The sequence below is a fragment of the Scyliorhinus torazame genome, chromosome 12 (genome assembly GCF_047496885.1).
Source record: "Scyliorhinus torazame isolate Kashiwa2021f chromosome 12, sScyTor2.1, whole genome shotgun sequence".
Lineage (NCBI taxonomy): Eukaryota > Metazoa > Chordata > Chondrichthyes > Carcharhiniformes > Scyliorhinidae > Scyliorhinus > Scyliorhinus torazame.
Window position 1 is genome coordinate 177,732,241 of NC_092718.1, and position 27,968 is coordinate 177,760,208.

Sequence of the window (27,968 nt, forward strand, 5' to 3'; positions counted from 1 at the left end):
ACAAGGATTTAAATTTCTACCGACTCAGGGCTTGTACTGAGATGACAAGGATTGATTTATGTGGTGTTCTCTAAACTCCAGATGTTAGACTGGCAGGAGACACATTAATCCACTGTCAGACCACTATTATTGTTGCGTATCAATAGAGATGGAGTCACTAATTTTTCAATAATTTTACCCATTTCTCAGAAACATTTATTGATAAATTCAGCACAAAAATTAAAACTATTTTTATTGGGTACTCATGTTGCTAACATTCGGCCGGTTTTTAATCATCAGCTGGGTCAAGGCCCAGGTGCGGGCGCAGTAGGGTGGGAGTGGGTAGGGGAATTGACAACCCGCACGCTTCCAATTAACTTCCAGCTAACTTTGTTGAAGAGATTAACAGGCTGGAGAGGGACAGAATCATATTTTCAGTGCTAATAACAGGAAGGACAAATGGTTTGGGGCACAGGTGTTGGAAACACAGCTGGAGCCCATTATTTATTGCGACTGCTAATGAAAAATCATGTATAAAAAAGGAATAGTCAAACTGAGGTGCATGTGCAGTGGCTTGAGTTCCTGAGGAGTGAATGGGCACTTTGTGTGGTCTGTGAGGCTGCCAGCTCTGTGTTAGAACACAGCTTGGAAGAGAAGGCCCCATGTAGTACAACGGAGTCTGAATTGGATAGGTGGCAGGATCATGAGTGCCATGAGGTTTTGCAAGCTGCCCACTTCCAGTGTCATTAACTGGACAACAACATCAGCTCAGCTCAATTTGCCCTTTGCCTTTAAAACTCGCGCCATGTCACTGACACTGTGCAGTATAGGGTCCTGTCCCAGAATTGTCCAGATTGAAAATCCAGCACTAGAACTGCGAGCCTTGCTCACTTGTTAACAACACCAAATTAAACATGTAGGATTCACAAGGGCTGAAAGGGTTTTGTTTTTCAAAACCATGGGCGGGATTCTCTGATCCTGAGGCTAAGTGTTGACGCCGTCGTAAACGGCGTCGCGTTTTATGACGGCATCAACAGGCCCCCAGGATCATCGATCCTGCGCTCTACAGGGGACCAGCACAGCACTGGAGCGACTCACGCAGCTCCAGATGCCGATACATCGGCTGGCGCAAATTCACGCATGCGCGTTAGTTTCCTTCTCCGCACCGGCCCCGACACAACATGGCGTACAGCTACAGTGGCCAGGCGCGGAGTAAAAGAGGCTCCCACCAGGAGAAGCTGGCCCACCGATCGGTAGGCCCCGATCGCAGGCCAGGCCACGTTGGAGCCCCCCCCCAGGTCAGACCCCCCCTCCTCCCCACCAGGCCGCCCCCCTGCAGGATGGACGCCGAGGTCCTGCCGGGTAGGACCATACGTGAACCGCGCCGGCGGGACTCGGCCCATCTCGCCGGCAACTCGGCCCATCCTGCGCGGAGAATCGCCGGGGGGGGGGGGGGGCTGTGTAGAGCCTGGTCACCGGAGAATCGACGGACTGGCGTCGGGGATGGCGTCGCATGAATCGCGCGCCCCCCGGCAATTCTCCAACCCGTCCCGGGGTTAGAAAATCCCGCCCCATATTTACCTAGTTAAAAAAAAAATTTAACTACAGAATCTGGAATCCGTAACAAGAATAGAGGACGCCGGAAAACCCAAAAGGTCTGCCGGCGTGTATTAGGAGAGAAACAGAGTTAACGCTTCGAGTCCTTTAACTCTTCGTCAGAGTTGAAGGGAGGGAGAATGTGTTAGATCTTTAGAAATTGCAACAACAAGTACCAGCTTTAAGAACAAACGACAGATGGCCAGGTGTGAAAGGGGGAAGAGGGGTTTCATTGAGGCAATACATGTATGGGATGTTTAAATAAAATATGGGGTTTTAAGATGGAGGAGAAAGGTCAAAAATTAAAGTTGGCAAACTCAGCGTGGAGTCGTGACGGCTGCAACATGCTCAACTGGAAGATGAGATATTCTCCCCCAGCATGTGCTGGGCTTCACTGGAGCATTGCAGCAGGCCAAGGATGGACATGTGGGCATAAGAGCATGGTGTTGAGTTAAAATGGGAAGCAATAGGAAGGTTGGGGTCCTGCTTGTGGACTGAGTGGAGGTGATCCACAATGCGGTCACCCAATCTGCTATTAGTCTCCCCAATGTAAAGGAGGCCGCATTGGGAGCAGTGAGTACAATAGAGCAAATTGAAGGAGGTGCAGGTGAAACGCTGCTTAATCTGAAAGGAATGTTTGGGCTGTTGAATGGTGCGGAGGAAGGATGTAAAAGGGCAGGTGTTGTACCTTCTGCGATTGCAAGGGAAGTTGCCGCGGGAAGGGGATAAGGAATTGAAAGTGATGAAGGGGGGGACCAGGGTGCCATGGACGGAGCGGCCCCTGCAGAATGCTGCTAGAGACGGGTGGGTGGATAAATGTGTTCAGTAGTAGCATCACGCTGGAGTTGGTGGAAATGGCAGAGGATGGTGCTTTGAATGCGGAGGCTGGTAGGGTGAAAAGTGAGGGCAAGGGGCACCTCATCATGATTCTGGGAGGGAGGAGAAAGGGTGAAGGCAGAGTTGTGGGAAATGGGTTGAACCCGGGATGCGTGGCCTGTAACCACAGCTGGGGGGGAACCTCGGTTAAGGAAAAAAGCAGGCATGACAGAAGGGTTATTTTTGAAGGTGACATCAGAACAGATCCAACAGAGGTGGAGAAACTGGAAGAATGGGATGAAGACTTTGCAGGAGCGGGGGTTGTGAGGAGCTGTTGTCAAGGTGTCTGTGGGAGTCGGTGGGTTTGGAATGAATGTTGGCTGGTCTGTCTATCGCCAGAAATGGATAAAGGAGGCCAAGAAAGGGAAGTGAAGTGTCGGTGTTGGAGCATGTGGAGGTGAGAGAGGCGTGAAAATTGGAAGCAAAATTGATACATTTATCCAGGTCCAGGCAAGAGCATAAAGCAGAACCAATACAATCATTGAAAAGAAATTGCAGGACTGAGTAGGACTGGAACAAAGAGTGTTCCACATAACCCCCAGAAAGACAGGCATAACTGGTGCCCATGCGAGTTTCCATAGACACACTTTGTATTTGCAGGGAGTGAGACAAGTTAAAGGAGAAATTCTTCAGTGATAGAACAAATTCAGCCAAGGCCGAGAACAGTGATGGGGCTTGTCCGGATCACTGCTCAAGGAAGAAGCAGAGCGCCCTCAGACCGACCTGTATGGGGATGAAGGTGTCGAGGAATTGGACATCCATAGTGAAGAGGAAGTGGTTAAGGCCAGGGAGCTGGAAATTGTTAATATGATATAGGACATCAGATGAATCACGAATGAAGGTGAACAAGAGGAGAGAGGATGGACTCAAAATAGGAAGACATTAGTTCAGTAGGGCCGGAACAGACTAATACCTTGTTTACGTTAGATTGCCAAATTGGGGATTGGGGTTGTTACTGGCTGCACTAATCCAGCACATGTCAGGGGCAGCTTTGTTTCACATGGCAACAGAAAAACCAAAACTTTCATATGGCCTGCCTGGCATATCAGAGTGGTATTAAGGCACTGTGTTCTGCAGCACTACATTGAAGAATAGTGGGCGGGATTCTCCGACCCTGCACTGGGTCAGAGAATCGCCGATGGGCCACGCGAATCGCGCCACGCCGCCGGCATGCGATTCTCCGCAGAGCAGAGAATTGCCGCCATCGCCGGCCGCGTGGCCAATGAAAGAGAGCATTCCATAAGGCTTCTTTACAACCTTAACTACCTGTACTACTATCTTTAGGGACCTGTGCACTTGCACACCAAGATCTCTTATTTCATCTGCCTCTTTCAGTATATTCCTGTTTATTGTGTATTCCCTTTGATTGTTTAACTTTCCTAAATGCAGTACCTCACACTTATCAGAGTTAAATGCCATCTGCCACTTTCCTGCCCACTCCACCAACGTATCTATATCATTTGAAGCTTACGGCTATCCTCTGCACTGTCCACTACATGGCCAAATTTTGTGTCTCTGCAAATTTCCCAATCGGGTCCCCCACGTTCAACTCCAAATCATTAATAAATAAAACAAACAGCAGGGATCCCAACACCACGCCCTGTGGTACACCACTTGAAACAACTTTCCATTCGCAAGGGCAGCCATCAACCCTGTATCCCATGGACGTTTACCTTTTTTGACCAGTCTGCTCTGTGGGACCTTGTCAAATGCTAAATTATTAAAATATATGTAGACAACATCCACTGCACTACCTTCGTCAATCCTCCTTGTCACTTCCTCAAAGAATTCAACCAAATTTGTAAGGCATAAACGTCCCTTGACAAAGCAATGCTGACTATCCCGGACTAGTCCATGTCTTTCCAACTGAGTTTATCCAACATCTCAGGATTGATTCTAACAATTTTCCCACCACCGAAGTAAGACTAACCGGCCTATAATTGTTTGGCATTTCTTTCATACCCTTCTTAAATATTTTGCATCCCTCCAGTTCAACGGCACCTCACCTGTGTCTAGTGATGATTGGAAAAACGGATTGGAATGAGGTGTCAATCTCAGTGCCTACAGATAGATTGGTTCTCTCTCCACAGAAGCTGCCAGACCTTTGAGCATTTTCACCATATCCTTTGTGAGGTTCAGTGCCCAGAACAAACCCAGAAACCCAGATTGGGTCTAACCACAGTGCTAGAGAACTGAAACATTACTTCTACCTCTTCCTAATCCAATCCCCTCAAGATTAAGGTCAATATTCCAGTCGTCCTTTGGATTACTTTATGGACCGATGCTCTAGCTATTGATGACTTCTGTGCAAGGTCATGTAAAACCCTTTGCACCGCCACAGCTCCTGGTCTTTCACGATGAAAATCTATTCGGATTTGTCTCTCTCAGTTCCTCCGATTCTCAGAACCTTACCCATCCCTACACCGAACAGCACCTGTTGTGTGTATGTTCCAATGGCAACTTCTTGCTCCCAGCTACACAAATTATGGTGTCCCCTAATTTATATACAAATCTCTACTCCTTCATCCAAATCACTATTATTCATAGTGAAAAGTTGAGGAGCCCCGTACAGATCCCTGGGGAACATCACTCGTCACATCCCCCTTCTCTGCTTCAAACAGTACCATGGGCTCTTTCTGTGCCCGCTCAACAGGGAAAATGGAGGTTCAGCTTAACGTACATCACACAACAGATCTGCTTAATGTCTTAGTTTGTGAATATTGGGGGAGGGAATCATTCATGGCTGCATGTCAAAATTGAATTAAAATCTGCTTGAAACATTATAATGGCCATATCCTTGAAAAATTACTAATACAAATGAACTCCTGTTGGCAGTGATACCCCTTGCACTATACTTCAGAGAAAAGAACCATTCAGTATCAAAGTTTTAATCCTTTGCAATGACTTCCCCATGTGATTTGTGATCTGAATCCTTTAATTGGTTGCCGCATTTCAAAACACACTCAAGGTCAACCAAAAACCTGATCTGAAGGTAACTCAGACTTAAATTGTAACCATTCCTGCAATTTATTTTATACAGTCTACTTACATCCATGGGAATATTCCATGCAATATAAACATGGGATTTGTAATCATCCATCCACACCTCTGCCACCCGGAGTGAATTTCTCTTTGTGTAGAACCCAATGTCATTGTTGTAAGGTTTTTTCATGCGTTCTATGTGAGCCACCCTAGAGCAAGGGAGCACTTCCATGCTGCCGCCGCACAGCCAGACCTAAAGTAATAAAAAGTTGAGTCAGAAATGCACAATAATTTCTTGCAGTCAGCCCAACAAATTCCTGCAAATTGTCAAACATAAAGTGGGTCATTTCAAGTGTTGTAGATAAGCTTAGAAGTCATCAAAATTGCCGCTAATGCCCATACAAGAAGGATCATTGTAATGCTTCCACCCACATCCTGCAGACGAGCAGTCAAAATGGCGGGGTGGTGGTGGTTTGGGGTGGGGTGGGGGGGCGCACTCCCATTTCCTGACTCCTGGCCTGCAATTTTCCCAACATTGGTTTTGGAATGGATGAGGAACCTGCTGAACACAGGTGGGAGCTGTGCTAATCAAGATCCCAGGGAGTTTGTACCCAGGGGATATTCTTATTGTGGGCTCAGTCAGGAAGTCATTGCAGCTTTTGCGCCAGGCTCAAGCAGGTCAGCAACTAGGCTGAAGAATGGAAACAGTGAGTGAAGTAAATTCCTCGATGGGGGCCAGGTGAAACAGGAACCCTTTTCCCGGCCCTGTGTGCGAAACTGTGGCCCCTCCTTCCCCAGTTTTCTCATATCCTGCCCCACACTTGGGAGCTAGTTGTGAGCTAGCACCAACTGATCATTGCCTACGTACAGCCTTGAAAGGACAGAGTGTTCCATTACATTTAAATGAGGCCTAAGAGGTAAAATGATTGGCTCGAAAATCGGTTGAGCGGCAGTGTTGTGTTTTATCCGCGGAGTTATGCAGAGATGACACACCAGCTTCTTTGTGTGTGCAGGATTTTTATTTACAGTGCTTTTAAAATGTCTGCTCGCATGCTTACAGCTGTTGGCCTCAGTTAATTTCTATTTCCTAGTAACCAAATCCTGGTTTAACTAATCTCACACAGAGAACAGATACTAGACACAAATAATCAGACACCGAACAATTGACAGTGTGTTGCAAACCACTGTGTTCTTATATTAAGGGTTGTGGTGATCTACTGTAATTGGAGATGTAAGGTAGGACCTGCACTACAGGTTCGCCGGTAGCTCCTGCCGGCTGGCTCCGCCCTGGGAGAACTGTATAAATATGCATGACCTCCAGTGCCCTGCCATTTTGCCAGCTGCAGCAGGAGGCCTCGCATCTGATTGTAATAAAGCCACAGTTGTACCCAACTTTAGCCTTTGTGCAATTGATCATGCATCAAGGGTTGTACGGTAGAATCGCAGCCATTTTGTCAGCTGCTGTAGGAGGCCACACATCAGATACTAATAAAGCCTCAGTTCGAATACAACTTCATCTCCAGCCAAATTGATCGTGCCTCAATTTATTAGTATCTGATTCAGAAGATGGACCTCCGGATTAAACCAGATCGACTGCAGCTGGATCCACACGCAAGCGACGCCAGAAAGGACTTCCAGCACTGGCGAGCTTGTTTTGAAGCGTATATCAACGCGGCGACGACCCCTGTTCCAGAGGCTCAGAAGATTCAAATCTTGTACTCCACTCAGCTCCAAAGTCTTCCCGCTGATCCAGGATGCGCCCAATTACGCTGATGCTATGACTCGACTCAAAGAAAATTATGAGCAGAAGATGAACACGCTCTTCGCCAGACACGCGCTCGTAACGCGTACTCAACTACCTGGTGAGTCAATCGAGGACTTCTGGAGGGCCCTGATTCCACTAGTTCGGGACTGTGACTGCCAGAACGTTACAGCTAAGGAGCACTCAGATCTCCTTATGAGGGACGCTTTTGTAACTGGGATTGGATCTGATGGTATCAGGCAGCGGCTCCGAGAAGGGGCCACACGCGACCTCGCAGAGACTAAAACACTAGCGCTTTCCATGACGGTCGCCCTATGCAATGTACAGTCCTACGCCCCCAACCGCGCGGCCCTCTCCTCCTACGGTTCATGGGCCCCACAGGCAGCCGCCCCAGCGGGGGCGCTACCCACCCAATACGCCTGCGCTACGAGCCAGCCAGTGATCTCCGGAGGGCCCCGATGCTATTTTTGCGGCCAACCAAGTCACCCCCACCAACACTGCCCGGCCCGCGCTGCCCTTTGCAAGGCCTGAGGGAAGAAGGGCCGCTACGCAGCAGTGTGCCAGGCCCGCTCAGCCGCAGCGGTCGCCCCCACCACCCCTGGTCACGGACAATGGGCGCTGCTATCCTCCCCTGGCCATGTGCGAGCGCTGGGTGCCGCCATCTTCTCCCCCGCACAACACGTGTGTTTCATGGGCGCCGCCATCTTGCTCCACCCCCACAACGTGTGTTCCATGGGTGCCGCCATTTTGTGACCCCCAGGACCTCCGGGTGCCGCCATCTTGTCCACCCTGCAGCACATGGAGACCAACGGCGTTTCAGGACCCCGACGCAGCGGCCACCTCACTCCTGGACGATTAACAACGACTCGCATCCATGGTAATCGACCAGTCCAGGCCACACACTCTGACCAATGCATCCAGCAGCGTGAAAGGCAACGGCCACGTGACCTCCTGCCTACGGAGGAGCACCGAGAGCTTTGTACTGCTCCCTTAAAGTACACCCTACCAATCAAAGTATCTCCCTGGCCTCTGGATCTCATCGCTTAGCGATCTGGGGGTACTGCACGACCCGCTCACAGTCCAAGGCATAGAGTTCCACGGTTTTCACCTCTACGTCCTCCCTAACCTCTGCGCTGCACTTATCCTTGGCCTGGACTTTCAGTGCAACCTCCAGAGCCTGACCCTTAAATTCGGTGGACCCTTACCACCGCTCACGGTGTGCGGCCTCGCGACCCTAAAGGTCGATCCTCCTTCCCTCTTTGCCAATCTAACTCCAGGGGCAAAATTCTCCAGTATCGGCGCGACTGGCGCCCAAAACGGCGCAAATCAGTCGGGCATCTCGCCGCCCCAAAGGTGCGGAATCCTCTGAATCTTTGGGGGACGAGCCCCAACCTTAAAGGGCTAGGCCCGCGCCGGACTAATTTCCAACCAACCAGCTGGCGGAAAAGGCCTTTGGTGCCCCGCCAGCTGGCGCGGAAATGACATCTCCGGGCGGCGCATGCGCGAGAGCGTTAGCGGCCGCTGACAGCTTCCCACGCATGCGCAGTGGAAGGTGTCTCTTCCGGCTCCGCCATGGTGGAGACCGTGGTGAAGGCGGAAGGGAAAGAGTGCCCCCACGGCACAGGCCCGCCCGCGGATCGGTGGGCCCCGATTGCGGGCCAGGCCACCGTGGGGGCACCCCCCGGGGCCAGATCGCTCCACGCCCCCCCCAGGACCCCGGAGCCCGCCCGCGCCGCCTTGTCCCGCCGGTAAGGTAGGTGGTTTAATCTACGCCGGTGGGACAGGCATTCTAGTAGCAGGAATTCGGCCCATCCGGGCCGGAGAATCGCGGGGGGGGGGGCCGCCAACCGGCGCGACGCAATTCCCGGCCCCGCCGAATATCCGATGCCGGAGAATTCGGCAACCGGCGGGGTCGGGATTCACGCCAGCCCCCGGCGATTCTCCGACCCGGCGGGGGGTCGCAGAATCTCGCCCCAGATTGCAAACCCGTCGCCACCAGGAGCAGACGGTCCAGCACCCAGGATAAGGCCTTCATCAGGTCCGAGGTCCAGCGGTTGCTTCAGGAGGGAGTCATCGAGGCCAGCAACAGCCCCTGGAGAGCTCAATTGGTAGTGGTCAAGTCTGAGGAGAAAAAAACGAATGGTCGTGGACTACAGCCAGACCACCAACAGGTACTCACAGCTCGACGCGTACCCCCTCCCACGCATATAGTTAATCAGATTGCACACTACCGGGTCTTCTCAACGGCGGACCTGAAATCCGCTTACCACCAGCTCCCCATCCATAAATCGGACCGGCCATACACCGCCTTTGTGGCAGACGGCCGGCTATATCACTTCCTTATGGTCCCCTTCGGCGTCACCAATGGGGTTTTGGTCTTCCAAAGGGAGATGGACCGAATGGTCGACCGGTACGGCTTGCGGGCCATGTTTCCGTACCTAGACAATGTGACCATCTGCGGCCATGATCAACAGGACCACGACACCAACCTCGCTAAATTTCTCCACACCGCCACTCTCCTCAACCTCACGTATAACAAGGAGAAGTGTGTGTTCCGTACAAACCGCTTAGCCATCCTCGGCTACGTGGTCCAGAACGGAGTTCTGGGGCCCGATCCCGACCACATGCGCCCCCTCATGGAGCTTCCCCTCCCCCACTTCCCCAAGGCCCTCAAACGCTGCCTGGGGTTCTTCTCGTATTATGCTCAGTGGGTCCCAAACTATGCGGACAAGGCCCGCCCACTCATACAGTCCACTAATTACCCCCTGAGTCCACTAATTACCCCCTGTCGGCCGAGGCCCAACAGGCTTTCGCCCGGATCAGAGCTTATATTGCCAAAGTTGGAATGCACGCTGTAGACGAAACACTTCCTTTCCAAGTAGAAAGCGACGCATCGGACGTCGCCCTGAGGAATTGAACAAACGAATGTGATATAAAATAGTTAGTTCAAATATTAGTTACAGTAATGTGGATGTGATCAGTCTAATAGTAGTGAGTTCACAGACAAAGGATTTCAGAAAGCATGGCAAGGAAGGGAGGAGGGGTGTCTGGTAGAGGATGGGAAAAGGATGCGGAGTACCAAGAGGCCCAGGGTTAAGGAATGAGAAGTGAGCCAATCAGGATATATGGCCAGGTCAGAAGGGGTATAGGATGACCTATGGGAATCATGTATGTGAAACTTGATGCCATTTGAATGTATTTTCAGAGATCTCTTTGTCTCCGACCTCATTCGTTTTCGAGGGGTCCAGGAGACATTTTCTGTGTTCTGAGTCTCTGTGAAGTGAGTCAGACTTGCAAGTTGGTTAAAAATAAATAATACTATACTTACAAATCCATCTCGAGTTTTATTGAGGCCAGACTAACGGGTAAAGAAATTAATATTGTAATTTGGTGCCGAAAACCCGGGATTTCTCCTGACGGTCACCGGCCAACTGCGAAATCAGAATTAGACTGATGTTGGACAAGGAAAGTGGAAACGGACCCACAATGTGTGTAGCTGGAAAATGACCCACATTGGTTTTCCCCTCTTCTGATTAGTCTGGTCACTCGCAGTCGGTACGGAAAGATCGTCTCGACGAAATCAAAGGTCAGTCTGGGGATTAGAAAATTAAACTGATGGGATATCATAATTGATAGTTCAGTTTTGGGTTAATTGTGGAACTGATGGGACATCGGAAAGATGGTTCAGTTCCACGAGTGTTTTTGATGAACTGATGGGACATCGGGAGGATAGTTCAGTTCCACGAGAGTGTTTTTAAAACTATAGTTGATTAAGCTAAAATTGTATCCTTGGACTGTAGTGGCGAGAAACACAGTCTTGAGGACTAGTTAGAGATTATGGGGAATTGCTTGGATAAATTTCAAAATAAAGACGCATGCATAGAACTGGATGCTGCATGTTAGTTAAAGCAGAAGTCTCTCAAAGGGTTAACAGCAGCCAAAGTTAAAGACTACAGACAGTGCTTCTCACACGAGCCTTGAGATAACAGCAGCAGCCTTTCAAATCAGATTCAAATCAGATACCTTTCTTTCGAGTCAGTGAAACTCCAGCAAAGTTACGTTTTGAATTAATTAAAGGAAACCAGTGGATTTCTCCACCTCTTTGATAAAAGTTAATTATTTTAGTAAACAATTGATAGAAATTGCCCGAATCTTAACTTTGAATTACTTGAAATAATGTTTATTTCATCTTAAAGAAACTCACTGACACCATTTTAAAAAGTGTAAATCTGGAGATGACAGTTGACTTTGCTCCGGTATAAATCACCGCAGCTAACTGCTCCCTCATTGATAGCAGCCAACATTTTTGTGAATGTAAGAAAAACTTGTTAAAAGAAAAATTGTTAAGATAAAGAATTAATTAAGTTGTAAAAGTTATACAAGTTTGTGTTAAGCAAATCGAAAATTCAGTTCTGAGTCGAGATCAGAACTAAGCTTGCAGTTTGCAGTAATTCAATTTGAATTTTCAAACATTTTAAGTTTTAAAAGAACACTGTTAAAACCTTTGAAATAAATTTGCCAAGTAGCAAAAATTGCCATTGGTTATAAATAGGCAAATAAATAAATAAATAAAAAAAGAGCCAAAGTATGAAAGCTAAAGAGTTAATTGGATTATGGAGACAATATTGTCAAGAGGAGAGGGATAAGATCATGTTATTAAGTTGGCAAGAAAATGCCCTTAAAATGGGGATTCCAATTAGTGATGGGGGGGAACCAGAAAACTCTGGATATCTTGAAAAGGGAGTGTGCATTCAGAAAACGCGCAAGTAAAGAGAGGGTGGACTCGAGTTTAAAAAATGGGCTACGTAGTTCAATGGCTGGCCTTGCATTGACAGACGCAGATGATGACCTAGAGAATTGGACCATGTCGGCTAGAGTCCCAATTAACAGCCGGTATTTATCCTCCAACTCCCTGTTCTGTCCGGTTCTGTCATAGCATTGTCTGCACTAATTCCGGAACCACCAGGGTATCATAATTTATATCCAGTCACTGCTCCCAGATTCAAATCATGCCAGCCTCTTCAGCCCCTTCGGTTAATAGTTTGGGCCCTATTTCTGCACCTTCACCGTCTGCAGTTAGCTCTAGGACCCGATCTCGGACAAAGAGAGAGGGGCCTGATCCTATCCCGAAACAATTACGCATACCACCTAGATTCCTTAAGACCGATATAGTAGGACAGATAAGTAAGAACAAAGAAAGAGGATGGGAATAGTTCTGAGGAGCTGGAGCTCCCCCTAGTGGAAGGGAAGGACATCAAAGTCTTTGAAGAGCCATAGGAATCCGCTAAAGCACCCTCTAGTGAGACTCTGAGACAGTTGCCGATTAGGAAAATACCCAACCCTGATGCTGCAACAGCAGCAGCCCAGCCCACGATAGATGTTTATTTCCCATGGAGACCCAGTGAGGTGATGGCTATTCTGGCTGCAATCCCAGACAGGAAGAAATTTCCTGCTGCTTTCGTGGACTATCTGAGAACTACCATCTCAGTTTATCAAGCTGATTATAGGGACCTCTAGGCCCTAGTCCAGCAGCTTTTAACCCCAGCAGAACACCGCAGTTACCTCAACCACTTGAATTATGCTAGCCACGCCGCACTTCAGCAAGCCCATGCCTTAGACGATGATAGATGGGCACAAATCCTGAATGCGTTGAATGCCACATTTCAAAAGCCCATAAACATCTCTGCTATCTTAGACCTCAAACCTAAAAAGACTGAAGAGCCAGAGGAATTTCTGGAACGTTTTAATGAAATCTACCGTGGGCACTCAGGTGACTTGCTGTACCAAAATGGTCAGAATTCCCCTCAATATTGTGCTATGTTAATCCACTGCCTACCACCTTCCGTGGCTACTGCCGTGAAATGTAATAACATGAATTGGACAGAGAACGACCCTTCTCAGATGGCCCGGGCAGTCAGATTTTATTGGAAGGAGGGTGTAGGCCAGGAAGGAGGCTCAGTTACAAAGATTAAGACTGAGTATGTAATGAAAAAGGATGATCTGAGACCTCAATCATCGGCAGATATAGAGGGAAAAATGCATGTTTTAATTGTGGCCGTACAGATCACTGGCATCAGGAATGCCCCTTTAAAAGATGGGCAGCAGGAGACTACCCGAACCAGAAGGAGGGGATACCCACCAAGGGGAGGACAGACGAGGTACACTGACTTCTCCCAGGCAAACCCTTTCCCAACACAAGAGTGACTAGCTAATTTAGTCATAAGGACTCTCCAATCGGACAGGGAACCTATTATTTCTCTGCAGATAGGAGATCAACACTGACCATTTGTAATCGACACTGGAGCAGCCATGTCTTCGGTGCAATCAGAACTTCGACTGCCACTATCCGGCCACACCCAGCATTTGTCGGGGTTCCAAGGACAGGTGTGTGAGTATCCTATTTCTGAACCTGTGACAGTCACTTATGAGAATAAGTCTACAGATCATCAGTTTGTGGTGACGACTGGATTGGACTGTAACTTGTTGGCCCGAGATTTACTGTGTATCTTCCAGCTACAGCTAGAGGGTGGAGACGAAGGGGTAACGGTTCAATCATGGAGGATGAGACAACAATGCTATATTTCTATCACACCCTAATGGTGGACGTTAGACATTGAACATTCACTGCACCACGTTACCCTGGCCTATGACAGAACCGGACAGAACAGGGAGTTGGAGGATAAATACCGGCTGTTAATTGGGACCGCATGGCCAGTCAAGATTACAGCCACAGTCACGGGAAAAGAAGGTATAGCCGATTTTGTTACAATACTACCACATTTATGGCCACAGTCAGCTTCTGTAGGCCCTCATATTACACGTCAGGTCCATGACCAGTACCATGCCAAGGATCAGGGGCCTATGGTAAGGAGGGCAGTGGATCATTCAGATCCAACAGAGTACGCACTTCAAGTCATGCCAGACGGCACTTCAATAAAATATTTTGAGGTCCCTGAAACAATTAACATTCGACTTCAGCCAACCCATAGCTCTGGCAGAATAGGGGATTCCTTACCTCGGCCGGCACGGAAATATCCCACCGGGGTTTAGTTAATGACCTTCTGCAGGCCCTCCTTATGCCGGCGCAGATTTCCGTTATTAAATGCGCTGCCCATACAAACGGTAAGACCCCAGTTGACGTTGGTAATGAACAAGCAGATTGTGCAGCGCGGACAGCTGCGCAAATTCAGCAAGTGATGGTGCCTAAAATGTTAAGTCAGACTAAACGATCTTCTATAAATTGGTCTGCTTCTGACAAGCCAATGCCAACCATCCAAGACGTCATAAGGTTACAGGAGGATGCTCCTGAGAGTGATAAACAAATGTGGAAACCGTCAGGTTGTACATATAGAACATAGAACATAGAAAATACAGCACAGAACAGGCCCTTCGGCCCACGATGTTGTGCCGAACCTTTGTCCTAGATTAATCATAGATTATCATTGAATTTACAGTGCAGAAGGAGGCCATTCGGCCCTTTGAGTCTGCACCGGCTCTTGGAAAGAGCACCATACCCAAACTCAACACCTCCACCCAACACCAAGGGCAATTTGGACATTAAGGGCAATTTATCATTGGCCAATTCACCTAACCCGCACATCTTTGGACTGTGGGAGGAAACCGGAGCACCCGGAGGAAACCCACGCAGACAGGGGGAGGACGTGCAGACTCCGCACAGACAATGACCCAAGCCGGAATCGAACCTGGGACCATGGAGCTGTGAAGCAATTGCGCTATCCACAATGCTACCGTGCTGCCCTTAGGAACAAATAAATCTACACTATATCATTTTACTGTCATCCATGTACCTATCCAATAGCTGCTTGAAGGTCCCTAATGTTTCCGACTCAACTACTTCCACAGGCAGTGCATTCCATGCCCCCACTACTCTCTGGGTAAAGAACCTACCTCTGATATCCCTCCTATATCTTCCACCTTTCACCTTAAATTTATGTCCCCTTGTAATGGTGTGTTCCACCCGGGGAAAAAGTCTCTGACTGTCTACTCTATCTATTCCCCTGATCATCTTATAAACCTCTATCAAGTCGCCCCTCATCCTTCTCCGCTCTAATGAGAAAAGGCCTAGCACCCTCAACCTTTCCTCGTAAGACCTACTCTCCATTCCAGGCAACATCCTGGTAAATCTTCTTTGCACCTTTTCCAGAGCTTCCACATCCTTCCTAAAATGAGGCGACCAGAACTGTACACAGTACTCCAAATGTGGCCTTACCAAAGTTTTGTACAGCTGCATCATCACCTCACAGCTCTTAAATTCAATCCCTCTGTTAATGAACGCGAGCACACCATAGGCCTTCTTCACAGCTCTATCCACTTGAGTGGCAACTTTCAAAGATGTATGAACATAGACCCCAAGATCTCTCTGCTCCTCCACATTGCCAAGAACTCTACCGTTAACCCTATATTCCGCATTCATATTTGTCCTTCCAAAATGGACAACCTCACACTTTTCAGGGTTAAACTCCATCTGCCACTTCTCAGCCCAGCTCTGCATCCTATCTATGTCTCTTTGCAGCCGACAACAGCCCTCCTTATCATCCACAACTCCACCAATCTTCGTATCGTCTGCAAATTTACTGACCCACCCTTCAACTCCCTCATCCAAGTCATTAATGAAAAGCACAAACAGCAGAGGACCCAGAACTGATCCCTGCGGTACGCCACTGGTAACTGGGATCCAGGCTGAATATTTGCCATCCACCACCACTCTCTGACTTCTATCGGTTAGCCAGTTCGTTATCCAACTGGCCAAATTTCCCACTATCCCATGCCTCCTTACTTTCTGCATAAGCCTACCATGGGGAACTTTATCAAATGCCTTACTAAAATCCATGTACACTACATCCACTGCTTTACCTTCATCCACATGCTTGGTCACCTCCTCAAAGAATTCAATAAGATTTGTAAGGCAAGACCTACCCCTCACAAATCCGTGCTGACTATCCCTAATCAAGCAGTGTCTTTCCAGATGCTCATAAATCCTATCCTTCAGTACCCTTTCCATTACTTTGCCTACCACCGAAGTAAGACTAACTGGCCTGTAATTCCCAGGGTTATCCCTAGTTCCTTTTTTGAACAGGGGCACGACATTCGCCACTCTCCAATCCCCTGGTACCACCCCTGTTGACAGTGAGGACGAAAGGATCATTGCCAACGGCTCTGCAATTTCATCTCTTGCTTCCCATAGAATCCTTGGATATATCCCGTCAGGCCCGGGGGACTTGTCTATCCTCAAGTTTTTCAAAATGACCAACACATCTTCCTTCCTGACAAGTATTTCCTCGAGCTTACCAATCTGTTTCACACTGTCCTCTCCAACAATACCGCCCCTCTCATTTGTAAATACAGAAGAAAAATACTCATTCAAGACCTCTCCTATCTCTTCAGACTCAATACACAATCTCCCGCTACTGTCCTTGATCGGACCTACCCTCGCTCTAGTCATTCTCATATTTCTCACATATGTGTAAAAGGCCTTGGGGTTTTCCTTGATCCTACCCGCCAAAGATTGTTCATGCCCTCTCTTAGCTCTCCTAATCCCTTTCTTCAGTTCCCTCCTGGCTATCTTGTATCCCTCCAATGCCCTGTCTGAACCTTGTTTCCTCAGCCTTACATAAGTCACCTTTTTCCTCTTAACAAGACATTCAACCTCTCTTGTCAACCATGGTTCCCTCACTCGACCATCTCTTCCCTGCCTGACAGGGACATACATATCAAGGACACGTAGCACCTGTTCCTTGAACAAGTTCCACATTTCACTTGTGTCCTTCCCTGCCAGCCTATGTTCCCAACTTATGCACTTCAATTCTTGTCTGACAACATCGTATTTACCCTTCCCCCAATTGTAAACCTTGCCCTGTTGCACGTACCTATCCCTCTCCATTACTAAAGTGAAAGTCACAGAATTGTGGTCACTATCTCCAAAATGCTCCCCCACTAACAAATCTATCATATGATTCTGTTTCTTCTTTATGGACCACGCCAGCACATCTGACTTGTATGTCTGAGGTACTGGTTTTATGGGTCATCGAATGTGTACACTTTGCAACTCATTGTGGGGTTCGGGGGACTAGTGATTTGTTGCTGGACACTTGGTGGCACCCTAAAATGCAGGGGCTGGCCCAGAGTATCAGTAATCGGTGTTTGATTTGTCAGCAATATAACACCGGCAAAGGTATCCCTTGTGGTATGAGGCAAACCCCGTTGCCCAGTAGTCCCTTTGATAAGCTCCAAATGGATTACATTGAGTTGGAAAGGTGTCAATGTTGTCAATGTTATAAATATGTTTTGGTTATTGTGGATGTGTTCAGCAGATGGGTTGAAGTGTATCCGACTACTGATAAAAAAGCTGCTACTGTGGCTAAAGTTCTGAGGCGGGAAATCATTCCCCGGTACGGCATAACAGCTCGGTTGAGTTCTGATAACGGGCCTCATTTTCTTGGACAGATTAACCTGCCTCCCTCCCACAGCGCTGTTTTACAGGTGTGGAGCATGATGGGGTGGCTACGCACCGCCTGTGTAATCTTCGGCCTCGCCTCGCTTGGAGTGACATCGGCGGCGGAAAGGGAAAAGGGAAATATCATCTACATCTGTAATCAAAAAAAAGGGAAATATCATCTACATCTGTAATCCCAACCAAACTACACGGACATTTCACTTATGCCGAGGTGACATTCTACGACTCGTGGAAGGTCATCAGGTTAACGGACAATGCAGGACTCATGAAGCAATTGCACCGGTCCCGGCGATGGGAAGGGAACATTATATGGACATTGCCTTGTTTTTGGAGTACCTGTAAATTTGATTTTGGATGTGTTAAGACTGGTGCCATTAAGGTTAAGTCAGACCGTCAGGACAGGGTAGGAAGAGGTTGTGAGAGAGAGAGGGGTACTAGAGAGAGGACGGAGCATGTGAGAAGGGGAGTACAACTAGAACGTGGGTTATCAGGCGATATCCTTAATTCATTTAGGACCCAGAATGAGGGAAACCTGGGTAGTATGAATCTCTTCTACCAGATCTACCACCGCTTGTATGGCCAGGGACGGGTTGTCTGCAACCCGAGCCCCGCATCGGTGTCTAGGTTATTTTCTGTTTCACCGCTTTGGGGCACTCACCAAACGGTGGTTCATTGTCAGCGTTCCGAGGCACTGCCCGAGCAAGTCACTCTTCCTTATGATCTGGGTTTCGTACCACCGGCTATTTGCCTTCCCCTTCCTCAGGATAATTCCCACTCACAGTATGATAGGCTGCAATGGTGGAGGGCGTACATACCTACCCACTTCACTCCCAATAGAGACTCCCGGTGGTATGAGAATTGTTTCAGCAGTAACGGGTACGGCTGTTTGCTGGTAGAGGTGGAAACGAATATAACATGTCTGTTCCCCACCTGTACGGACAGGAGGTGTCATATCACTCAGGCATCCGGCCACTGCGTCTGTTACAACACCCCCTGCGTTCCATTGAACGCCGGCCTCCAGCTCCTTGGTTGCTGGGCGAATGTCTCTCACATCACTGTTGAGACTAGGGCATTCCGCATTGCTGGGAGGCCCGAATGGGCGTTCCAAAGCTGGATAAACTGGGCTACTGGGGGATCCCTACGCAACCGCTATACTGATTGTGATGCTAGCCTGTACACGGAGCAAGGATACTACTTTTTTTAATGGCACAGCGACCAATGTTTTGTCACCCCCATTTCCCCGCCAAATTGCTATCGGGACTCTAGTCCCTACCACAGTCCCCTGCCCCTCGGCGTGGATGCTGCAGAATCAGTTGGCACGCTGGGCAGTCTCAGCCGAATACTGTGAGAACTAGAAAAAACCTCAGGCTCTTGCACCCAACCGGGGCCACTCAGCCAGATGGGGAATTCTGAGCGCCTTGACGCTGGGAAGTGTGGGGGGGTTCCTTGGCGGTCAGCGATAGGAATTATTTTATTTGTGGCCTTACCATCCTGGGAAACAAAACCTTTGGAGCCCTCGAGGCAATAACTAAGCATTTGTCTCAGCTGCGGTTGTTTGCCATGCAGAACCGGTATGCTCTTGACTATCTTCTGGCCCGTGAGGGTGGGGTATGCACCATAGTGCAGGGCAAGTCTATCATGGGAGTTCAAGATCTAACCACTAACATCACTAAATTTATGGATCGCATACGGGATCACCTGGATGGTATGCAGGACCCTGGCACTTGGGGTAACTGGGGATTCGGAGGTTGGAAGGACTGGTTGATAAATATGGCCATGTATTTAGCAGTGGCACTCGGCTGCATCTTCGTGGGCCTGGCCATCCTTAAATGTGTGATGGGTAAAATGCAGGGTGCACTGGAACGGATAGACGCCCCTAGAATCTTGGCTGTTAGGATCCACGAGGGTGCAGCGGATGGCGGGGTGCTGCAACAGGAATTGGAAATGCAGCGATGAATCTTCTTAGATAAGGGGCCATAGCTACGGGTTGGACAGATAGGTTATCATGAAATGATAAAAGGAGGGAATGAGGAATTGAACAAACGAATGTGATATAAAATAGTTAGTTCAAATATTAGTTACAGTAATGTGGATGTGATCAGTCTAATAGTAGTGAGTTCACAGACAAAGGATTTCAGAAAGCATAGCAAGGAAGGGGGAGGGGTGTCTGGTAGAGGATGGGAAAAGTATGCTGGGTGACAAGAGGCCCAGGGTTAAGGATTGCTGCCACCCTCAACCAGGCAGGCCCGTGGCATTCTTTTCCCGCACCCCCCATGCCTCCGAAATCCGGCACTCATCCGTCGAAAAGGAGGCCCAGGCTAACGTTTAGGCTGTGCGACATTGGAGGCATTACCTGGCCGGCAGGAGATTCACTCTCCTCACTGACCAACGGTCGGTTGCCTTCATGGTCGACAACACACAGCGGGGCAAGATCAAAAATGACAAAATCTTGCGGTGGAGAATCGAGCTCTCCACCTATAACTACGAGATTAAGTATCGCCCTGGCAAGCTCAACGAGCCCCCAGATGCCCTATCCCGAGGTACATGTTCCAGCGCACAGGTAGACCGACTCCGGACCCTGCACGACAGCCTTTGTCACCCAGGGGTCACTCGGTTGTACAACTTCATTAAGGCACGAAATTTGCCCTACTCCGTCGAGGAAGTAAGGGCGATCACCAAGGACTGCCTGGTCTGTGCGGAGTGCAAACCGCACTTCTACCGGCCGGACAGCGCGCATCTGGTGTGCCCCTTTTAATGCCTCAGCGTGGATTTCAAAGACCCCCTCCCCTCCTCCGACCGACACACGTATTTCCTCAGTGTGATCGATGAATACTCCCGTAATCCCTTCGCCATCCCATGCCCCGACATGACGTTTGCCACCGTCATTAAAGCCCTTAATTCTATCTTCACTCTGTTCGGCTTCCCCGCCTACATCCACAGTGACAGGGGATCCTCATTCATGAGTGATGAGCTACGTCAGTTCCTGCTCAGCAGGGTTATCGCCTCCAGCAGAACGACGAGCTACAACCCCTGGGGAAACGGACAGGTAGAAAGGGAGAATGGGACAGTATGGAGGGCCATCCAGCTGGCCCTACGGTCCAGATATCTTCCGGCCTCCCGCTGGCAAGAGGTCCTCCCTGATGCACTACATTCCATTCGCTCATTACTTTGCACTGCTACTAACAGTACACCGCATGAACGTCTTTCTGCCTTCCCCAGGATGTCCACATCTGGGGTATCACTCTCAACTTGGCTCACAGCTTCGGGAACCATGCTTCTCTGTAAACATGTGCAGCTCCACAAGGCAGATCCGTTGGTGGAAAGGGTGCACCTGCTCCACGCAAACCCACAGTACACCTATGTGGCATTCCCCGATGGCCGCCAGGATACCGTCTCCCCCAGGGACCTGGCACCAGCAGGTTCCACCCCCGCACCACCCCCGGCACCACCCTCCCCTCCCCCGCCGCCCCCATGACTGTCCGTCCTTCCCCTGTCCACCCCCGTTGATGAAGAGGATTTTGGCACGCTCCCGGAGTCAACTTCGACCATGACAGCACCAACATTGCCAGCTCCACTTTGTCGGTACCAGAGGACGATCAAGGCGCCGGACCGGCTGAACCTCTGACCTGCCCACCGGATGACCAGAGACATTATGTTTCACTGTTTTGTAAATATTAAAGATTGCGAATTGTATATAGTTATCCACCACTCCCGCCGGACTCAATTTTAACAGGGGGTGAATGCGGTAAACCACTGTGTTCTTATATTAAGGGTTGTATGGTAGAACCTGCGCTACAGGTTCACCTGGGCCCCTGCATGCTAGCTCCGCCCAGGAGCTGGGTTATAAATATGCGTGGCCTTCAGCTCGCAGCCATTTCGTCAGCTGCTGTAGGAGGCCACACATCAGATACTAATAAAGCCTCAGTTTGAATTCAACTTCGATCCAGCCAAATTGATCGTGCCTCACCTTGATAAGCAGGAGACTGAGAACTGGGATACATGGGAAGGTGCACTAATTGAGTAAAGATTTATGTTGGGGTCCCAGTTATTCACTGCATTCATAAACACCTCAGATATTTGAATCAAAAATCACATATCCAAATTTATAAATGACATACAGACAGGCAGACTGTGTTGATGGAAGCAAGCAATTACAAAGAGATATTAATAGACCGAACGAATAGGTAAAAACGTGAAATTTATTTCAGTATAGGGAAGAGTGAGGTCATCCATTGTAGATCTAAGACGTGCTGTTAGGTGAATTGGACATTCTGAATTCTCCCTCTGTGTACCCGAACAGGCGCCGGAATGTGGCAACGAGGGGATTTTCACAGTAACGTCATTGCAGTGTTAATGTAAGTCTATTTGTGACAATAATAAAGATTAGTTATTTATTAATTGTTCATTTTAAATATAAGATTGATAAAGAGTAAAGACACGCATTTGGGGCTGAAATTGGTTTGAGGGGATGGATGGTTTCCCCCTTTTCCTTTGTTCCAGTACCATAAGTAGGTATGAAGCAAAAGCCGCTCTGTGATAAAATCAGCCCCAGCACGAGTAGTACTTTCAGTTCTGTGAAGTAGAAAGAAAAACTGTAATTGTTAGTGACTACTTAGAGTCAGCATCCTGTTTTTTTTCTCAGGAGAATTAATTCCATTTATTATCTATAGACTTCTCTCGTGTTCAATTTGGGATAAACTCCAATTGCGATTATCTATAGATTCAATGTTCCATTGAGTTCCACTTGTAGGTTGAAGGGTCAATTGTTATAATTGAGTGGACCACTGCTGACTTTGGCACTGAAGTGAAAATGGTGGTTCCTGTTAAAAAATGTTGCTATTACCCAATGAAATTTTCATCATGGTGCAATTTTGTTTACAAGTCGTATCTCTGTTGGTGAATATAGTCGTTTCCAATCATAATAGGTACTGGGTTTACAGCTTCTTTACCACTTTTCAACTGGAAAATAACTCTGCCATAATGGCTGGAATTCTTCGGCCGTTGTGATTCACTTTTCCTGCTGGCAGTGCACCCTTGCCGGTGGATTTCCCGGCAGCACTAGTGGCTTCAATGGGAAATCCCATTGACAAACGAAGGGTAGAGAGAATCCCACCTCCAGGTGCCACTGAGAAACATGCGGATGGGGGACCGGAGAATCCAGCCCAATATATTCATTATGTCATTGTTGCTGGGTCAATATTCTGGGGCGGGATTCTCCCGGATCCCCGCGATGGCCTGACGCCGGCGTACAAAACGGCACGAACCAGTCTGGCATCGGGCTGACCGGAAGTTGCAGAATCGTCCACACTTCCGGGGGCTAGGTGGTGCCGGAGGGGTTGGCGGAAGCTGCGCCGAAGGGCCGGCGCGAGTTAGCGCACGCACAGAACCGCCAGCGTGGTTTCTCGCATGCGCAGACCGGCCGGCTTATTCTAGCGCATGTGCAGGGGGGTGTCTACTCCGCGCCGGCCATGGCGGAGCCCTACAGGGGCCCACCCGCAAATCGGTGGGCCCCGACTGCGGGCCAGGCCACCGTGGGGGACCTTTCCCTGAGGCCGGATCCCCCCGTGCCCCTCCGAGGACCGCACCAGCCGGCCTATCAGCCTAGGTCCCACCGTGTGGGACCATGTCCAATTCACGCTGGTGGGACTGGCCAGAAACCGATGGCCGCTCAGCCATTCGGGGCCCGGAGAATTGCCGGGGGGACCGCTGCCAATGGCCCCCGACTGGTGTGGCGTTCTCCCCGCCCCCGCCTGAAAACGGGCGCCGGAGAATACCGGAGAACCCGCCGGCGGGGGGTCGGAGAATCCCGCTTCTGGTGTCCCCTACCTAACTGCATCATCTAAAGGGCTGGGGGTAGTTCAAAGAGAGTACCCACCAGCAGCTTTTCAAAACAACTAGCGATGGGCAATACACAAAACCTTGGGAAGGCTGCCTACAAACCCCTTCAAGACAATTCTGAAAAAAACTTCAATGGCTTTTCATGTAATCTTTGGATAAAACTTGTTTTTTCTCTGCAGTTTCCCAAATAAAACCATCACTGGGAAAAGGCACGTGTTGAAAAGCTTTGACATTGCTGATGGTGGCCAAATTTCTTGATGCTTTCTCATCTTCGATCAACTTTTCCTGGAACTGCACCATTTGCTTGCGGCGACACAAGTCATGTGTGATTACTGAACAAAGGAGAAAATTATTGCGACTGTAGAGATGAGTATCTCAGTTGACAAATTAGTCATCCAAGATAAGGTGCTATGATCAGGAGAAAAGAGAGAACTTAACCCAGTATGAGTTAACAAACTAGTTATGAACCAGCACACAAACAAGCCATGGTTCTCTGAATTGTGGTTCTTGGAAAGAATCTATTACAGTCAGTGGGTGTTGATTTGAAACAGAGATGAGGACAGAGTAGAGGGAATGTTCTATTGCATTGCACCCACTCTACCTGTTGCTGGAGTTTGGAATACTATCACTGAAAGCTCAAAATGGAAACACATTCAAACAGACAAATATCACCCAAATAAACACAGAAATCGCCAACAAATAATAATTTTAATGCATCATTCTTCCAAAATGAACATGCAGTTATTACAGCTTGAAGAATATTGAAGCATTCATATCGAACAATTCATAGCGTCAGAACCCCTTTCACGAAGAAAGTTACTGCTGTTTTTCAGGCAAAATTATTGCCAACTTATATGCAACAAGAACTCTCAATCGACAATGAGATGAATATCCAGATAATTTGTTAATTATTGAGGGATGACTGTTGGCCAGAGGACTGGGAGAACACTCTCTTTTTCAATTAAGCATCAAGGGATCATCTACGTCCAACTGAATTTTAAGGTAGAGCTCAAATGGAATGTCACGATCCATGAGATACCCTCCAAAAATGCAGCTCTCCATTGGAGTGTCATCCTGCAAGGTGTTCTCAAATTTGCAGTGAAGTTGCAATCCACAATCTTTTGACTCTTAGATAAGAAGTAAACTTGAGCAATCATAGAATCCCTACAGTGCAGAAGGAGGCCATTCGGCCCATCGAGTCTACACAGACCGTTCGAAAGACCACCCTAGCTAGGCCAAATTCCCTGCACTATTCCTGTAACCCCACCCTAAGGGGCAATTTAACATAAACCAATCCATCTAACCTACACATCTTTGGACTGTGGGAGGAAACCGGGGCACCCAGAGGAAACGCACGCAGACACAGGAGAATGTGCAAACTCCACACAGACAGTTACCCAAGGTCGGAATCGAACCCGGGTTCCCGGCACTGTGAGGCAGCAGTGCTATCCACTGTGCCACCGTGCTGCCATCGAGGACTGTGACCAGGCATTTCCCAGGTCAGCGCCAATATATTTTACACTTCTGAATAGGAGGGGGGAAATCTCAGCACCTGAAGCAATGAAATAAAAGAAGACTGTGAAAAGGAAACCACTTGTTTATAGAACTTGAAAAACATATCTTCAAAATAACTGGACGGAATAAACACAACCTGTGGGACACAGAGGGATTAATTCAGATCAGTGTAAATTATTGAATTGGATTATAGATTTGCTCATCACAGCAGTCCCATCTCATTGTATTTAATGAAATCAGAGCACAGGCACCAGCACTGCCACAGCTTTCTGGTACCACTCATGTAAAACAATCATTGTTTGATCTAGAGGTCTTTTTTCTTACAGCTCATACAGCTTACAATCATATTGGCGATTCCATGGCAAGATTAAAATGAGCTCCTCATCCTGTCCTCACGCCCCATACCATGTTCTCTGGCAGCAGGACAACATCTTCCTTGGATTTCTCTGTGGGCTCTATCAATACAATACTACCATTGGTAAATAAGGGGCGGGATTCTTCGCCGGCGGAATTCTCCGTTTTGCCTGCGCTCGGGGGATTCCCGACGGTGTGGGGCTGCCCCACAATGGGAAACCCCATTGACCGGCTGGCGTAACGGAAAATTCCGCCGGCGGGTCGGGTGCGGAAAAGTGGCGCAGCAGGGCGGAGAATCCAGCCCAAGGTATCTACTTCAGCGACAGCCAATTAACATTTTACACTAATAATTCAACATCACACAGTGGTTGGAGCAAACCAGTTTGTTGCATGGTGTTGTATGTTCCTGCAGGCCATTGTAGTGTAAAGGTTGTTGGCACGGCAATGGTTAATGTGGCACTGGAAAATAGCACCATCCACGGAATGATGTATACAGTCACGTGGTAATATTCTGAGACAATAACCTAGAGAGGACACTCTGGAAGCAGCCAGCCTGCAAGGAAGTAGCACCATGCATGACAGCAGTAACTAGAATCTGTAAATAGTTAAAGACTAACAGTATATGTTTCATGTTTAAACATACAGACTTCAAGATCTCACCATTGAGACATCTAAAGAACCCATATTACATCATTGTTGGCAGTGATGGAATCTTCTAAAATATATCACATCAGCGATGATATGGGCAGCACGGTAGCACAGTGGATAGCACTGTTGCTTCACAGCTCCAGGGTCCTTGGTTTGATTCCCGGTGTGGTGAGCCACGTATGGCTACATAAGGCTGTTGTATATATGTTCACTATTGTTCTACTGTTCTATTACTATCATTATCTCCACTGTTGTATATACTTACTGTTATTGCTGTTCTGTTATTGGTTGTTGCTGTTGTACTGTTGGAATGTTGTTATTGGTGCTGCTGTTGGCTCCGCCCCTCTACGGAGATATAAAGCCCGTTGATCTGGGGCAGTCTTGCAGTGCGGGAGGAGCTACAGGTTGGCACACTTTTAGTCTATTAAAGCATCGGTTCACTACTACTCAGCGTCTCGACTGAATTGATGTCCATCAATTTAATAGACTAAAAGTTTTTGATAATGGATGCTGCCCTCAAATCTGAGCGTCTCGAACTGGACCCGCAGGCCGCTGAAGCGTCGGCTATCTTTAAGCATCGGCTCAGTTGCTTCGAGGCCTACCTCGACTGCTGTGGTTTCCCCGGCACTCAAACAGCATCTCCTCAACGCCCAGGTGAGCCACAGGATCTTCCAGTTAATCAGGGACGTGGCCTCGTATACGGAGGCTGTAGACATATTCAAGGGACAGTTTGTGAGGCCAGTCAATGAGGTCCTCGCTCGACACCTCCTGACCACACGGCATCAGCGCCAGGGTGAGTCGCTCGCAGAATATCTTCGTGAATTGAGAGTACTCGCCCGCAGTTGTAACTGCCGGGTGGTCTCTGCATCGGAGCATTCGGAGCTAATGATTCAGGACACTTATGTGGCTGGAGTCTGGTCCAGCTATATCCGGCAGCGCCTCCTCGAAAAAGGGGCTCTCGACCTCGAGGCGACAGTGAAGCTGACTACCTCATTAGAAGTGGCTTTCCAGAGCCTCGAGGCCTTCCCGTCCGACCACGCGGCATCCTCGGGGACGAAGCCATCACCCGACCCAGGCGTACCTCACGCCTACGGCGTGCGGCTGCCGGCCAGTTCTGGAGGACCTTGCTGTTATTTCTGCGGGCAGGGCCAGCATCCCCGGCAGCGCTGCCCAGCACGCAGCGCTGTGTGTAATGAGTGCGGCAAGAAAGGTCATTTTGCGAAGGTGTCTGAGCTGCTCTAAAGCCCCAAAATCAAAAGCCTGTCTGGGCCGGCCTGAGGCTCACAGATCTCGCAACGTGGCATCATACCTGCCGGGACCGCCCCCTTCCGACGCGTCATCCGCTGCGTGCGACCCATGGGAGCTGCCATCTTGGCCGCCGTCGTTGATGCGGCCCGTCACGTCCGACCCGTGGGGGCCGCCATCTTGGCCGACATCGTCGACGTCGCCATGTTTTGATCACGCTGCTGCCACAGATAGTCCTTCGCATTACCTTAGCTCGGTCCAGCTCGACCAGTCCCGGCCTTACCATCTGCGAAATTCTATGATGGCCGGCAAACTCAACGGGCAGGAGGCGTCCTGTCTCTTCGACTCCGGGACCACAGATAGTTTTGTCCACCTGGATATGGTAAGGCGCTGCTCCCTCCGGGTCCTCCCCATCTCGCAGACTATATCCCTCGTGTCCAGTTCACACTCCGTGCAGATCCGGGGGTATTGCGTCACAAACCTGTCAATACACTAACTTTAAGCTGTACGTCCTCCCTCATCTCTGCGCTCCCCTCCTGCTCGGGTTAGATTTCCAGTGCAACCTCAGAAGCCTAACTCTAAAATTCGGGGGACCCCTGCAACCCCTCACAATCTGCAGCCTCGCGACCCTGAAGGTCGCCCCTCCCTCGCTCTTCGCGAACCTCACCCCAGACTGTAAGCCCGTCGCCACCAGGAGCA

General features: G+C 48.9%; 1 protein-coding gene across 2 annotated transcripts in view; it reads right to left on the bottom strand.

The window, feature by feature from the left end:
- galnt17 (polypeptide N-acetylgalactosaminyltransferase 17) overlaps positions 1-27,968 on the bottom strand; it is a 512,955-nt gene that overhangs the window by 41,349 nt on the left and 443,638 nt on the right. For both annotated transcript variants that reach the window (XM_072469451.1, XM_072469452.1), the window contains exon 7: positions 5,501-5,686. In XM_072469451.1, the coding sequence (XP_072325552.1) occupies positions 5,501-5,686 (186 nt within the window). The remainder of the gene's footprint in view (positions 1-5,500; positions 5,687-27,968) is intronic.